The 16,647-nt window shown below is 31.7% G+C and overlaps 1 protein-coding gene across 5 annotated transcripts; it reads left to right on the forward strand.

Moving 5' to 3' along the window:
• The first annotated feature begins 108 nt into the window (after nt 1-108).
• On the forward strand, nt 109-15,734 carry LOC103864622 (F-box/kelch-repeat protein At1g64840). Of its 5 annotated transcripts, none has more exons than XM_033289870.1 (5): nt 109-927; nt 1,002-1,079; nt 1,168-2,033; nt 11,184-11,453; nt 11,675-15,734. In XM_033289870.1, the coding sequence occupies exons 2-5, from the start codon at nt 1,035-1,037 to the stop codon at nt 11,745-11,747; spliced, it is 1,254 nt and encodes a 417-aa protein (XP_033145761.1). In that variant the 5' UTR covers nt 109-927; nt 1,002-1,034; the 3' UTR covers nt 11,748-15,734. The 5 variants fall into 5 exon arrangements, with proteins under 5 accessions (XP_033145761.1, XP_033145760.1, XP_033145762.1 ...); XM_033289869.1 differs by having other exon boundaries at nt 109-896; XM_033289871.1 differs by having other exon boundaries at nt 109-890.
• The last annotated feature ends 913 nt before the right edge of the window (nt 15,735-16,647 follow it).

The following is a 16,647-nucleotide window of genomic DNA, read 5'->3' on the forward strand; positions in this document are numbered from 1 at the left end:
CGATCCTCAAAAGATATATGTTTTATATTTTTTTTTATATTTTTATGCATAGTAAACCAAAATTATATATAAATTATTATATAATTTAATTTTGAAATTTTAACCTGTTTTATTAATATTTGGGGTGTAAATATTATTATTTTCCGGGTTGGTTCATGTTTTTGCAGATTTGATTTGGAATCGGACACCTATTAGAATTATTTTAAAATTTTAAATATATTTTAGATTCTCCAATCTAAAAATTAAAAATAATATATAATATTAATTGAATAATGTGTGATAAATATCCAACTGGTTTAGATTGGTTGAAGAAACAAAATGTATTTCAGATATTTCAAATATTTTGAGTATTTTTGGTTATTTATTTTTGTCTGTTTTATGTAATTTGGACAGTTCTATATTTTTCTTATATTTTAAATATTAAATTCAAACATAACTAATATATTTAAATATGTAATTGTGATTCAAATAAATATACTTCAGTTTGGGTTAGGTTTGGTTTCAATTTTTCAAATAACTTTTTTTTTGGATTAACTTGGACATTTTATTAGTTTCGATTTAATTTGATATAATTTTTTGGGTTAGGTTTGATTCGATTAACGGATACATATATTTTGTGTAAACTTAAGAAGATATTATTTTTAGTTAAATGTTTCGAATAAATTAATTAAAAGGTTGATTTTACAACATTATCAGAAAGATTAAAAGATTTATAGCACAAACAGTAAATAGTACTGTAGACAAAAAGGTTAATTATATATTATGTTCTTGTTTCAATAAGATACATAAATGACACCCTCCACTTCATCAAGAAGACCTCCCACCATATATCAACACGATTTAACAATACAGACGGTTTACCGGACAAACCCTAGAAGACACCAACCCTGGTTAGGGTAACTGACTCTTTCTCCCCCTTTTTGTTTGGTAATATATAACTTAGCAACAAGAAAACACAAACAGATGTTCTGGAATTCGATTTGATTCTCTGTTTGTTTCAGTTCCAGACTGTGAAATCGAAGCAATCAGTGAAAATGACAGAACCTGCGACATCATCCTCGTCTCTTCCCTTAGATAGTGTAATAACAACTCTTTTCTACTAAATTTTGACAGATTCTTGGTTATTGTTTGTTCTTTGCTGGAATGAAAATTAAATCTCTCTTTCAGGTTTCAAAACTGTCTCTGTCTCCATCAACGAACGAGATCACAGTGTCCGTAGTACCGGACTGGTCTCTTCTCCCTGAAGAGCTACTCCACGTTATCTCCAAGAATCTGGATGACTGTTTCGATGCTCTTCATGCTCGCTCTGTTTGCACCCTGTGGCGATCCATCTTTCCCTTTCCTTCTCACTTATCACGCCCAAGTTACACTCTCCCCACGCTTGATAACAAAGGCTCGTGGAGCCTCGAAAGGATCCCTCTGTTCCTCTTTCGACCCCGAGCTCTTGCTGCTTCTGAGTATTTCTTGGGAGGGATAAGGCGAGATGAGCCAGAAGAGGAGGAGGAAGAGCTTTCATCTCCTATCCAATGCTCGGTGAAAGTGGAGATTCCAGGATCTGATCCAAAGCTGATGAAGATGAATGATTGTCAGATCCTCCCTCTTGGCCATCAGTACAGAATGATTGGCTGCAATGCTAAAGAGTACAGAAACGTGGTTGTTCTTCCTCTAAACCAGGAGGGAGGAGGAGGAGGAGATTTTGTTGTTCTCCTTAACTTCACTAAAGTTTTGTTGGTGTATAGAAGCACTGAGATGAGGTGGAGGCGGTTACATACACAGCCATTCACAACAGCTACGTGCGAGGAGCTATTCACTTTCAGAGGCAAGTTTTGTGCAATCTTTATTAGCGGAGATGTTTTCGCTTTCGATCCTCATTTACTGGGACTGACTACCCTGAAGCCCTTGGAGCTACCCAACTGTGGTTCATGCAATGATCTGGTTCAATCTGGTGATGATGAGCTTTTCCTTGTTGAGAAAATCATCCCTCGTAATGACGACGTGTTAGACTTCAATCGGCTAGCGCTAAGAGTGTGTAGGCTGGTCAGTGGGTGGTGGTCACCGATATAGGAGACCGTGTGTTTATTATTGGAGAGTTTGGGAGTGTCTCGTGCTCAGCTAAAGAGTTTCCTGAAGGTTGTGGCGTGAGTGGGAACTCTATTTTGTATACTCATATGCCATGGAATGAAACATACTTTTACAAATATGGAGTAGACACAGGACGCGAGGAAGACGACCTCAACTGTTGGTGGTATTCAAGAGACAATCTGGTGACTATCCTCAGCACTTCTCCTGTGGTGGCTCTGCGTGTCGAGCGGTACGTTTACTTCTTTTTTATTTGCAACACATTTTTTTTCTGTTGATAACAGAGTCGTGTGTGTTTTGACCAAATTTCTTCTTATACTAGCGAAGCAATGGACCGAACATAAAGGACATGGGGCTGGCTACGTCTGTTAAGAACATAAAGATGACCTATAATTTATCAAAATTAATATAGTGCTTAATATCTTTAACATCTAACATTAGCTTCCTTCATAAGAAAAATTAGAACTTCCTTATAATGATATAAGGGTTTCAATCAATAAGATAAAGATATTTGACACATTTTCATAATCCATGTAACTGTACATATATTCAACTATTACAATATTTTTATAAATTACTAAAATTGTGTTATTATTTCAATTAAATTTTATCTTATGTATGCAAATCTTATAGAAAATGTTGAAGCCCATTTTATCTTATAATTAATAAAAACTTGATCAAAATATTATTTAGTATTTTTTAAATTATGTTTTTGAGATTGGATTCCATATAACACAAATTTTTCAAAATAATGAAAAAGCACGACTGAAATTTTCAGTACGATGTAAATACAGTTGTTCATAACATATAATTTTGGGATTAAAATAAAGATGTATACTGTAATATATATAGTACAAACAGAAAAGGTTATACAAATCTTTTTTTACATTCATGTAGAGTTGTAAGATTTTTTTTTTTTACTAAATAGAGTTGTAAGATGTTGAGTCCACTGTCTAAATCATGTTTCAACTTTCGAATGTTGGAAATAGTTTTTACCCTTCAGTTTGTTATTTTGTTTTGATCAAAGAACAACAACATAAAACTTATAAAAATAGTACAGGAAATATATTTTTTGTTATCATGATAGTACATAGAATAATCATAAAAGCAAAAATATAAGAAAATGGGTTAAGAAAAATCTGTAATATATAGAAAATATATTTTTTGTTTTTTCTATTATCAAATACTGTGAAATATAAATTGCAAAAGGAAAAATATAAGAGAAAAGATTTGAAAGAATTCCTAGGTATATTAGGTATGTGCATACAGAGGAAACAAATAAAAAAGTTAGCATAATAAAAAGATAGGCTTGTTGGCGAGATAGCCAGATATCAAAGACAAATGTTCTGATTATGTTGTAAAATAAAATTTTGATTATGTTATGTTCTTGTTTTAATAAGAAAAATAAATGACAGTGACACCCTCCACTTCATCGAGAAGACCTCCCAACATATCAACATTTATTTAACAAGACAGACGGTTCCGTTGTTTTGTTCATTTAACCACAAGACGGTTTCCGTTGTTTATGTCTTGTTTCTTTTGCAGTTTACCGGACAAACCCTAGAAGAAACATAAAATTTCTCACTGATTTCAAATGGCACCGAGAAAGAAGAAGACAGCAACCATGGTTTGGGTAACTGATTCTTTCTCCCCTTTTGTTTGGTAATAACTAGCAACAAAAACACAAACATATGTTCTAGAATTCGATTTAATTCTCTGTTTCAGTTCCAGACTGTTGTGGGATTAGCTAGGCTACTTTTCTGTTCATGTTTACGTAGACCCAAAGATGCCTAATTTTTCTTTGTTCAGGCTGTGAAATCGAAGTAATCAGTGAAAATGACATCATCAGTGATGTTAGACTCGTCTCTTTTCTCAGATAGTGTAATAACAACTGTCACGTAATATTCTTTCCATCTATGTAATATTATTTGGCGGGTTAAATTAATGTCAGATTGAAGATTGGTATCTACGTAATATTCTTCCATCTGTTACAAACTTACAGTGTTTGTTTAGTTGTTGTAACAGAGAGTTAGAGATACTCTTGAATAATCTCAGTTGAGAATTGTATATATGTAACTCTCTTTCAATACACATTGACTTCGTTTCTTTACTTTTCTACTATAGAAGATAGATTCTTGTTATTGTTGTTAATTAAATCTCTTTCAGGTTTCATCAGAGAAGACTGTGTCCGTACCGGACTGGTCTCTTCTCCCTGTAGAGCTACTCCACATCATCTCCAAGAATCTGGATGACTGTTTCGATGCTCTGCATGCTCGCTCTGTTTGCACCCTGTGGCGATCCATCTTTCCCTTTCCTTCTCCCTTATCACGCCCAAGTTACACTCTCCCCACGCTTGATAACAAAGGCTCGTGGAGCCTCGAAAGGATCCCTCTGTTCCTCTTTAGACCCCGAGCTCTTGCTGCTTCTGAGTATTTCTTGGGAGGGATAAGGCGATATGAGCCAGAAGAGGAGGAGGAAGAGCTTTCATCTCCTATCCAATGCTCGGTGAAAGTGGAGATTCCAGGATCATCTGATCGGAGGTTGATGAATATGAAAGACTGCCAGATCCTCCCTCTTGGCCATCAGTACAGAATGATTGGTTGCAATGCTAGAGAGTACAGAAACGTGGTTGTTCTTCCTCTAAACCAGGAGGGAGGGGGAGATTTTGTTGTTCTCCTTAACTTCACTAGGGTTATATTTGTGTTTAGAAGTGCTGAAATGAGGTGGAGACGGTTACAGCCATTCACAGAAGCTACTTGCGAGGAATTATTCACTTTTAGAGGCAAGTTTTATGCAATCTTTATCAGCGGAGAGGTTTTCGCTTTCGATCCTCATTTCCTGGAACTGACTCCCCTGAAGCCCTTGGAGCTACCGAACTGTTGTTCAAGCAATGAGCTGGTTCAATCCGGCGATGATGAGCTTTTCCTTGTTGAGACAATCCTCCCTCGTAATGACGATGTGTTAAGCTTCAATCGGTTAACGCTAAGAGTGTGTAGGCTAGATGTGGAGGCTGGTCAATGGGTGGTGGTCACCGATATAGGAGACCGTGTGCTTATTATTGGAGACTTGGGGAATGTCTCATTCTCGGCGAAAGAGCTTCCTGATGGTTGTGGTGTGAGTGGGAACTCAATTTTGTATACTCATATGCCATGGAATGAAACATACTTTTACAAATATGGAGTAGAGACAGGACGCGAGGAAGACGACCTCAACTGCTGGAGATTTTCAAGAGAGAATCTGGTGACTATCCTCAGCACTTCTCCGGTGGTGACTCTGCGGGTCGAGCGGTGCGTTTAGTTCTTTTACTTGCAACTCATTTTTTCTGACTATGCAGTTGTTGATAACAGGAGTCGTGTGTTTTGACCAAATTTCTTCTTATACTAGATCTCCCCCGCTGGATGCATTACCTTACTAGCGAAGCAATGAACCGAGCATAAAGGACATGGGGCTACGTCTGAGGGAAATCGATCTTGATCTGTGGCCCAAAGGCAAGGACAACCTTGTTATTATTACTCATGGTTATGTATGCAGATTGGTTCTAGACTTCTAGCACAAGTTTTTTTTTTTTTTTTAAAAACTGACTTCTAGCACAAGTTGTTCTCTTTAGTTTTTTCTTAATCTTGATTTCATGTATATATTAATGTTGGTGAAGACGCACGTTATCTTAATTCTGTTCTATAAGAAATGTTTAACTCTTTTCTTTCTTTCTTTAACACAAGAATGTTTTTTTAAGAGAATGTTAACTCAATCATGGACTTGACTCCACTCCATTTTTAGTTTTTCTTTTGTTTTATGGTCTTAGAAATGTTTCTTGGCTATTGGCAGTTTTGGTTACCGTAGACTTTTAGTTTTGTGCTTGATTATTTCTCAGGATTTGAAATACAAAGAGTTTAAGCAAAAAGATACCTATTGTGTCTTTCTATTTCTAGTAATAATCGGTATAGTCTCGCTTAAACTCTTTCTATTGTTTGCAGTTGCACAAAAGAAAAAACTCTTTTTATTCTTTCTGATCTAATATTAAATAAAAGTCTTTTGGATAACTCACCATGAAATTCATCAAATACATGCAATTATGTATCGACTAGGTGGCCGGGTGCGGGCATTAGAACATGATCAGTCCGCACCTTGTGTTCTCTCTCGGTCTGTACCTCAAGAGAGGGAATACAGTAACGTCAGTATGAAGAGGCAGATATTGTGTGTATGTATAATTGCAACGTCACCAAATATTTTGTGTGTTTACGAAGATACTTTCATTCAAAAAATGGAATAAATAGTGTATAGTTTTAGAAGTAACAGATTTTATATTATCATTAATTAGAATTGTATTGTATATGTTTTGTAATTCTTTATTTTAGGTGAATAATATTATTTTTCCATAAATAATAAACAAACATTTATGTAGACATATTAAAAGAAAATATAATAAAAATCAAAATATTATCCATAAATAATATAAATTATGAAGTACATTTCTCGATAAAGAAAGCAAATTCAATTAGAAACTTGGAAAACATTAAATAAATTTTGTAAGCAATTTGACGGGTTAACATTATTTGATAGATTTATAAATTTTATTGAACATGAAATAATATTAAATTGACATACCGTCATCGGTCTCCTAACTCATCACAACACATCTAGCAAATACAAAAAATAAATAGTTGCAACAGTTTATTCATTTTAAAATTTGTATTTGAAAAAAAATAGATTAAAATTACGTACCGTGAATACGAAATATTCTGAAAAACTTGTTTGTAGACAACATTCAATATTTTTGTCTGCGGCTTCCTTTTTTTACCAGTTATTAGGATTTTTAATTTAGATCTCGACTTAACTCTTGAAAGTGCAACTTTGCCTTACATTTTGTAAGCATTTTATAAATTATGATAAATTTATTATTTAAACAACGATAAATAATTTAAAAATAATATTAATAAACATTTTTGGATTTTGTAATATTTAAAATATTTATTATATAATTATATTCGAACACAATTCATCAAGTAAAGTATAAAACTGTTATAATTATCTTATATAAAATTTTGTTCATTGTATTTTATAGTTTATATAAATATTAAAAGTAATAAATAAAACATTATTAATCTTTCTATAATACTTCCAAGGTAAAGTGGGTGGCAGAATCGATGAAAGTGGGTGGCAGAATCGATTCATTAAGTAGCATATAATACTTTCAAGGCAAAGTGGGTGGCACAGTCGATGAAAGATGAGGAGCCTTTGCGTCTAAACACATTTTTCTTAGCACACAAGCATCATCGTCGTAATACCTTAATAGTATGAGAGGAGAGATTTGTGAATAATACTTTAAAGAATGAAAAGAGAATGTTTGTATTTTAAGACCTTAGGTGTCTCATATATATATACAGTCGATTTATTTTTCATATTAATGACGCACAATATTTTGCACAATAAATAATGAAATTGTTTAAAGAAAGATATTAAATGTGTATTGTCAAAAAAATGATTTGCATATGATATGATTTTAACTTGCGCAAGTAATCCATATTAGAAAGGTAAGTTATTAAAAACAAAAAACCTAATTAGAAACATTAAAATATTTTGTAAGCAATGTAATAAATATGATATCAACATGCGCAAGTTTACCGTTTGAATAATAAGGAAAGTTTTTAATATTTGTCTTAATTCTAAATCTTGCCCAAGGGTAAACTAAATCGATAATACTTAATGATTTCAACTTGCGTAAGTAATCAATATTGTGAATAAGTGATTTGAATATTTAATAATTTCAACTTGCGCAAGTAATCCATATTAGAAAGGTAAGTTATTAAAAACAAATTTTGTCAATAAGTTATTTGGATATTTAATGATTTCAACTTGCGCAAGTAATCCATATTAGAAAGGTAAGTTATTAAAAACAAACAACCTAATTAGTTGGGGTGGGCATTTTACCCGATATCCGAAGTGGCACCCAAACTCGATCCGAAAATGCATGTCAAGTTTTTTATTTAAAAAATTAACAAAAAATTACATCCAATTTTTTTTTTTTTAAAATAACTAAATTAATGCATTTTTAGTAGGGGTGTTCAATCCGGATATCGGTTCGGTTTCGGTTCGGTTATTTTCGGTTTTCAGTATTTTGGTTAGTAAAATATAACTACCATTCTAAATCCATATTTACTTCGGTTCGGTTCGGTTTATATACCGTCGGTTTTCGGTGTATTCGGTTTTATACCAAAAAACATAATTATTTTGTTTGAGATCATATTATATGAATTTTAGTCATATTGTCAACACAGTCATTTATTAAAAATATATTACATGTTTAAATAAATGAACAAAAAAGTAAAAATGCTTCTACCATCAAATAAAATAATCAAATCTATAACTAAAATCAAAGCTTCAAATTTTGAAAATAAAAATATGAAACAAAACAGAAACATGAAAGAAAAGTTTTTCCACTCTTCCATATTTAGTGTTCATTAAAGTCATGCTTTTTCAATTGAAAATTTTCTATCAAATTTATAATTTTCATATTAATTTAATGAAGACTAAAATAAATCAAAAAGATCAAAAAAAGACTTAGAAAATAAGATGTCTGAATTGCGATGTATTGTTATTTAGTTATAGTTCAAGTGTTTTACAAATTAAAGTTTTTTATTACTATAAAATTATGGTAATAGTTATTAACACAAATTTAACTTATATAACAAATAGATTTTCATGTATTGTTATAAATAGATACATATTTACATGTTTCTACTTTTAATCGGTTTTTGTTCGGTTTATTCGGTTTAATCGGTTATATACCAAAGCATATCCAAATCCTACGGTTTTTATAAAACTATATCCATTCGGTTTATATGGTATATATCAAAACCAAACCATATTGTCTATTTCGGTTCGGTTCGGTTCGGTACGGTTCGGTTTTACCATATTGAACAGCCCTAATTTTTAGTTTTAAATTTTTATGTCTAAAACTATTAACCATTCAATCTATTAAAAATAAAAAAATTAGTTAAATGAAAGTTATATTTTTAAATATAAGAAACTTGAGAAATGAAAATTTTAATTTTTTTTTCAAAATCTAAATATCCGAACCCGATCTGAAATAACCGAATCCGAACTAAAAATACCCGAACCCGACCCGAAGTACAGAAATACCCGAACGGGTTCTACACTTTTATACCGAAATACTCGAAAATCCAAAATACCCGACCCGAACCCGAACGAGTACCCGAACGCCCACCCCTACTAATTAGAAACATTATAATATTTTCTAAGCAAATGTAATTAATATGATATCAACATGCGCAAGTTTACTGTTTGAATAATAAGGAAAGTTTTTAATATTTGTCTTAGTTCTAAATCTTGTCCAATGCTAAACTAAATCGATAATTATTATCCCCTAGCTATATATGGGCTTAACGAAATCAACAATAGTTTTGGGTTTGTCTACATAAGCGATTGATTAAAATAAATGAAAAATAAAATTCAAAAAAATCGACCAATAGAATTATAACAATTTTTCTAAAAAGCTCTATATTAATGCCATGTCAGCAGAAATCACTAAAGTGACTTCTCTTTTAATGTATAGGAGGATTTCCGATTAAACTGCATAAGCATAAGTTTAAAATTATACCAAACCATATTCAGTTTTAACCAAACCAATTCGATTTATTGTAACCAAACCAAACCAATTCAATTTATTTTATTATAGTTTTCTAATAAGAAAAATAAATAAATTTGATTCTACATTCTAGTTTGCATAATCTGTCAATCAGAATTCATAAAAAAAATAAAATAAAAACAATTATTTAAGAAATAAAATAAAAATTTAATGTGCTTTAAATAGAATTTGAATGGACATATACGTTAGCATGTTTTATTTAAACAGGTTTTGAGCGAATTTTGACTTACAAGAATTCAAACGGACATACATTTAATGACGAGATTTTAAACGGACATACATTAAACGACGAGATTTTATCGCCTGTTTTGCAGACTGTTATACGATTAATTAATATATATATATATGTAGTTAAAATCATGAGAAATCGAAGCAGTCAGCTATAATGGCAGAGCCTGCAACGGAGAAAGAGACATCATCTGTGATGCCAGACTCGTTTCTTCTCTCGGATAGTGTAAGAACTCTTTTCTACTAAATTTCATAGGATTCTTTTTAATGCTTGTTGATAGATTCCGGTATGGTGTTTATATGCTGAAATGAAGATTAGAACCAATCTAAGTGTTGTAGCTTTACAATATAAATCTCTCTTTCAGGTTTCAAAACTGTCTCTGTCTCCATCAGCAAAAATGACAACTAACGAGATCAACTGGTCCCTTCTCCCTGAAAAGCCACTGAACATTATCTCCGAGAAGCTGGATGACTGTTTCGATGTTGTTCATGCTCGCTCTGTTTGCACCTCGTGGCGTTCCATCATTCCCTTTCCTTCTTACCTATCACGCCAAAGTTACTCTCTTCCCACGCTCGATAACAAAGGCTCTTGGACCCTCGAGAAGATCCCTCTCTTCCTCTTTAGACCCCGAGCTCTTGCCGCTGACTACTTCTTGGGAGGGATAGGCAGAGATGAGCCAGAGCAGGAGCTTCCATATCCTAACCAATGCTCAGTTAAAGTAGAGATTCCAGGATCATCTGATCCAAGGTTGATGAACATGCTTGACTGCCAGATCTTCCCTCTTCGCCATCAGTACCGAATGATTGCTTGCAATGCTAAAGGATACAGAAGCGTGGCTGTTCTTCCTCTAAACAAGGAGGGAGGAGGAGATTTCGTTGTTCTCCTCAACTGCACTAGTGTTCTGATGGTGTTGAGAAGTAACGAAATGAGGTGGAGGCGGTTTCAGACACTCTCAGTACATCCGTGCGATGACTTAGTCACGTTTAGAGGCAGGTTTTACGCACTCTTTGTTAACGGAGACGTTTTCGGTTTCGATCCTCATTTCCTGGAACTGTATCCGCTGGTACGCTTCGAGCTTGATCGGAAATGCGGTTGGTCCACCTCTCTGGTTCCATCTGGTGATGATGAGCTTTTCCTGGTTGAGCTAATCTCCTCTCATAATGCTGATGTGTTAGATTTAATGAGTCGGTTAAAATTAAGAGTGTGTAGGCTAGATGTGGAAGCTGGTCAATGGGTGGTGGTCAAAGATATAGGAGGCCGTGTGTTGGTTATTGGAGACTTGGGAAATGTCTCATTCTCGGCGAAAGAGCTTCCTGATGGTTGTGGTGTGAGTGCGAACTCTATTTTGTTTACTTATGGGCCAAGCAATGTAACATGCTCCTACAAATATGACGACGACCTCAACTGTTGGAGATATTCAAGAGAGGATCTGGTGACTATCCTCGGCACGTCTCCGGTAGTGGCTCTCCGGGTTGAACGGTAGGTCTTTGGATTCTGGAGACATCTATTTATTTATTTTATTAGGTTCGGTTTTGAATTTTCGTTACGATTTTTAGGTAAAGAGTTTGTGATATGGTGAAAGCTTAGATTATTAGTCTAGTTTTAATACAATTCAGTTTGTACTAGGAACACATTTGTCTGCCTATATGTGCTCTTGATATCTCACAGTCGTGTTTTGACTAAATTTCATCTTATACCAGATCTTCAGCAGATGCATATAGCCACCGTTCTTCATGGCCACACACCCATAGGAGTGTAAACTTTAGAGTATGAGTCAATCATAAAGGACATGAGACTGGGTCTGATCCTTGGCCTAATTGCAAGGAAAACATTAATACTGTTATTATCTTTTTTTTTGTAACAAGGAACAATAATAATGGCGTTTATTTTCCAAAATCTATTAAGCTTGAATTTATGGTATATGAACAAAACAAGGTTTTTCCATTTTTAGCAAAATTCCCTAGTAATTAGTTTCTGAAAATTTTCTTTTGGACTTTTTCAAATATGATCTAAAATTTTGAGTCAAACACAAAAATAACAATGGTTTTTTTGAATTTTTTTTTCTTATTCATCCTAAAAGTTTAAGTTATTCACGAAAATGCTATTAATTTTTTTTTTTTTACAAATGATTATTTTACCTTATCATCCTCATCTTCATCTTCACCAAATATTAACAATATAAAAAAAAATATTAACAATATTGACATTTCCATCAATATACTAACCACCATGAACAACCAATTTAAAACTTTTAATGTACCAAAGTTTTGATTCTTATTTTTCATATCTCATTACTTATGCACATAAATCACATTTTTCGCTCTCTTCAAATTCATCCAAAAAAACTAAGATTTTGGTTCCAAGCTTTGTAAGGTTCATAGAGACATTAAAGTTCATGATTCGTGCTCATTAACGACTTGGTAGCTTTTGTAGTGACGTTCTGGGTACTTAGAGACGCAAAATAAGTAATCTCACAGACTCAAGATATGTAATCATTTTTTTTCTCAGATCTGTTCGCGAAGACTTTCAGAAGACTTCGCTAGATGCATTCTACATCAAGAAGATTTCCTTAGAAGTCTTCTAACTTTCCTTTATTAAGAAAAAAACGAAAATCCACCGGATAAATATGTTAGTTTTGAAATTGACCAAAGTTTGTTAGAAATTTGACTTTTTATATAAGACTTCTCGGGAAGTCTTTTCGAAAAAAAACTTCTATAGAAAGTCTTCTGAAAATTTTCCCGAAGTCTTCTCAGTGTCACAAATTTTATTCTGGGTTTTGGTCATATCTTTCTAGAAGTCTTCTCTGATAAAATCAAATATAGTCAATTGCAAAAGTATTCCAGGTAGACTTCTTGCGACATTGAGAAAACTTTCAGAAGAATTCTATATAAGTCTTCTATAAAAAGTCAAGTTTCTGACAAACTTTAGTCAATTGCAAAACTAACATATTTATCCGAGAAAGCTACTCGAGAAGTCTTCTCTGGCATTTTCGAGAATTTTTCAAATTCAAAATTAAACCAATATTTATGAAGGAAGACTTCTCAAGATGTCTTCTATAGAGTAGACTTCTTAAGAAGTCTTCCTTCGTAAATTTGCAATTGCAAAAATGACATAAATAAAGACTTCTTATCTCGGAGAAGACTTCCGTAGAAGTCTTCTACGTCAATGTTGAATAAACTTTCATTTTCTCTACAATTAAAATTACTTTTTAATATTTTCTTATTAATTCATGTGTATTAGTCAATATTGGGGTTCATGAATGAAATTCATAACTTTTTGGGTGATAATTATGAGATTTCAGATATTTATGTTTACTAATGTTTCTAGATGACTTCTGGAGAAGTCTTCTCTAGATGACTTCTGGAGAAGTCTTCTCTAGATGATTTCTGGAGAAGTCTTCTCACATGACTTCTGGAAAAGTCTTCTATGTTAGATTTTTAAGAGTGTTAAGTAATTTCAAAGTATGTTTTTAACTTTCAAAAGTGTTAAGTAACTTCAAAAATATCAAATCATGTGGTTTAATGTGTATCTTCAGATATAAGGTATAATTTTTAACTTACATAAGATTTAAAATTTCAACTTTCATTTAAAATTCAAGTTTGATATTTTGTGTAATTTGACTAAGTTTACTTGTGAAGTCTTCTCTCTTAGTTTTAGTAAATTTGACTAAGTTTTTGTGTTATTATTGTGTTTTGTTATAAGTGGGTAGAATGGTTTAAAACATTTCTTGGTATGTTGTATCAATAACTTCAATAATGTCAAGTACTTTGGGAAAAAAAACATGAACATATATACCATATTCTTTTGATTAATATCTCTTCAAGTTTACAAAAGAATTCACAACTAAAAGAATACACATACAAATCATAAAACATACCATAAACAAAACTATTACACATGGAGCTAGATATAATTCCTCAACATAGATAAGTTTGGACTCCACTTGACATCATTCTTTTATACCACCTTGACCATACGACTTCGGAAGACTTCCCGAAGACTTTGCGGGAAGTTGTCTAGCATAAAAAACATTAGAAGACTTCCCAAAAAGTCTTCCAAGAGTCTTTTAAGAGTCTTCTAAGAGTCTTTTGAGAAGTCTTCTAAGAGTCTTTTGAGAAGTCTTCCAAAGTCTGACACAGATATGAAAAAATATGCATATTCAAAAGCATTCAAATGACTTCAAAACAGAGTAAACTCAAAAATAAATTCTTTATACTTAAATAATAAACAAAACAACCACATTAGGTTTAATCTATAATTTTTTAGAATCAAATATATAAAACACACAAAATACATATTCAAAATTTGTATCACTTATGGCTGAAGACTTCGTGGGAAGTCTTATTGCATAAAATGCTTTAAAAGATTTCTCAAGATGTCTTCTGAGAGTCTTCCAAGAGTCTCCTGAGAAGTTTTCCAAAGTCTGACTCAGATCTGAAAAATCTGCATATTCAAAAATATTCAAATGGCTTCAAAACAAAGAAAGCTTCAAAAATAATTTTTTATGCTTAAATAATAAACTAAACAATCAAATTAGTTTGAATCTACAACTTTTTAGAATCTAATATATAAACACACACAAAATACTTATCCAAAATTTGTACCACTTTGGGCAGAAGACTTTCTGAAGACTTCGGAAGACTTTCTGAAGACTTTGTGGGAAGTCTTCTAGCATAATTTGCACTATAAGACTTGCCTAAAGTATTCTGAGAAGTCTTCCGAGAGTCTTCTGAGAAGTCTTTCAAAGTCTGTTCAGTTGTGAAAAACCTGCAAATTCAAAAACATTCAAATGACTTCAAAACAGAGAAAAACTTCAAAAATATAATTTTATGATTAAATAATAAACGAAACAGTCACATTAAGTTGAATCTATAATATTTTAGAATCTAATATGTAAAACACACAATAATAAATATCCAAAATTTATATATATACGTTTAAATGAGTGAAAGATGAGAACCATGTAATGAAAAATCTGCAAAGAGAAGATAAAATAGTGAGAAGACATAAGAAAAGAAAATGATAAATGGATTTAAAGCTTGATGTTTTGATGTTCAAAGAGATTAGAGAGAGGTTGTAGAGTTTTAGAGTGAGAAACATTACATTTTTGTTGTAGACATTTGAGAGGAAAAAAAAGAATGTGTAAATTTTCTTTATATATGGAGATAAAAACTTCAATTATGTTAAAAAATTTCGATACAAAAGAGGAAGAAGACTTCTTGTGAAGTCTTCTAGACCCAAAATCAAATACATGAGAAGACTTCTGGAAGATTTATGGAAGACTTCGCTTTAGGCATGAAACCTAAATTCTACAAAAATTAGGCGGGAAATTGTGAGAAGACTTCCTCAGAAGTCTTCTAGAAAATTTTCAAACCATAACTTAATAAAATAACTAACTAGATAGCAAAAAACAAATCATTAAACTTAAAATCAAACTTATAAAATGTTTAATATACACAAAACTAAACAAATGTATGTCAAAAAAATGAAAAGTTAAGATTCTAAAATTAAACTCTAAATACAAAGAATACTATAACATATGTTACTAAACCCTAAACCAAAGTCTTATCGGAGTCTTCCAGACCCTATAATCAAATAACTAAGCAAAACCACTTTCTTAAACTTAAAAAAAACTTAGAAAATATTTAAATCAAGTAATTAGATAGTCACTAAACACATAAATGTCAAACTAAAAAAAAAGATAATATTTCAAAATCTAATCCTAAAAATAAAAACAATACTATAACATATGTTATCAAACCCTAAACCGAAGACTAACTTGACTCAATCTACATCCATTCATCTATGTTAAAAATAATTTAATTTTAGTAAAACTAAATTTCCATCATTTATAAATGTTCATTAATACATGATTTTGTTCTTTTGTCTTTCAAAATATATTTTATAAAATTTATTAATTACTTTTAAGATCTAATACATGAAAATACTTCCTTTAGAAGACTTCTAGAAGACTTCGATTAAGGCGGGAAACCTAAATTCTTCTAAAAATTTAGACAGAAACCCTAAATTCTACTAAAATTTAGGTGGAATATGTGAAAAGACTTCTTGGAAAGTCTTCTGTGAGTCTTCGAGACCCTTTAATCAAATAACTAAACAAAAAAAGTTTCCTTAAACTTTTAAGATATTTAGAAGGTGTTTAAATCAAATTATTAAATAGTCTCTAAATACATATAGGTCAAAAAAATTTTTTTAAAGTTAACAAAATATAAGATTTCAAAATCTAACCCTAAATATACCAACAATATTATATCATATGTTATCAAACCCTAAACCAATGACTATCATGAGTTAATCTACTTTCACTCATCTATGTTGAAAATAATTCAACTTTAGTAAAAATAAATTTACATCATCTAGAAATGTTTATTATTACATGATTTTAATTTTTTTTCCCATCAAAATATTTTTTTATAAAAAATTTAAATTATTTTAAAGATCTACTGAACGAGAAGACTTACAAAAAAATCTTATCTCAGAAGATTTCTTCGTAAGTCTTCTCACGCGGAGAGTTATACTGATAAAACTCCATACATGTTTTTTTGTTTAGTCATAAGAAGGTTGTTGTAATTGCACTAGCTTTTTGAGATACTTTTGCATTTGATTGAATTTGTGATATATTTTTATATTCAAAATCAAGTTTTGAGTCATTTTT

The sequence above is a fragment of the Brassica rapa genome, chromosome A04, assembly GCF_000309985.2.
Source record: "Brassica rapa cultivar Chiifu-401-42 chromosome A04, CAAS_Brap_v3.01, whole genome shotgun sequence".
NCBI lineage: Eukaryota > Viridiplantae > Streptophyta > Magnoliopsida > Brassicales > Brassicaceae > Brassica > Brassica rapa.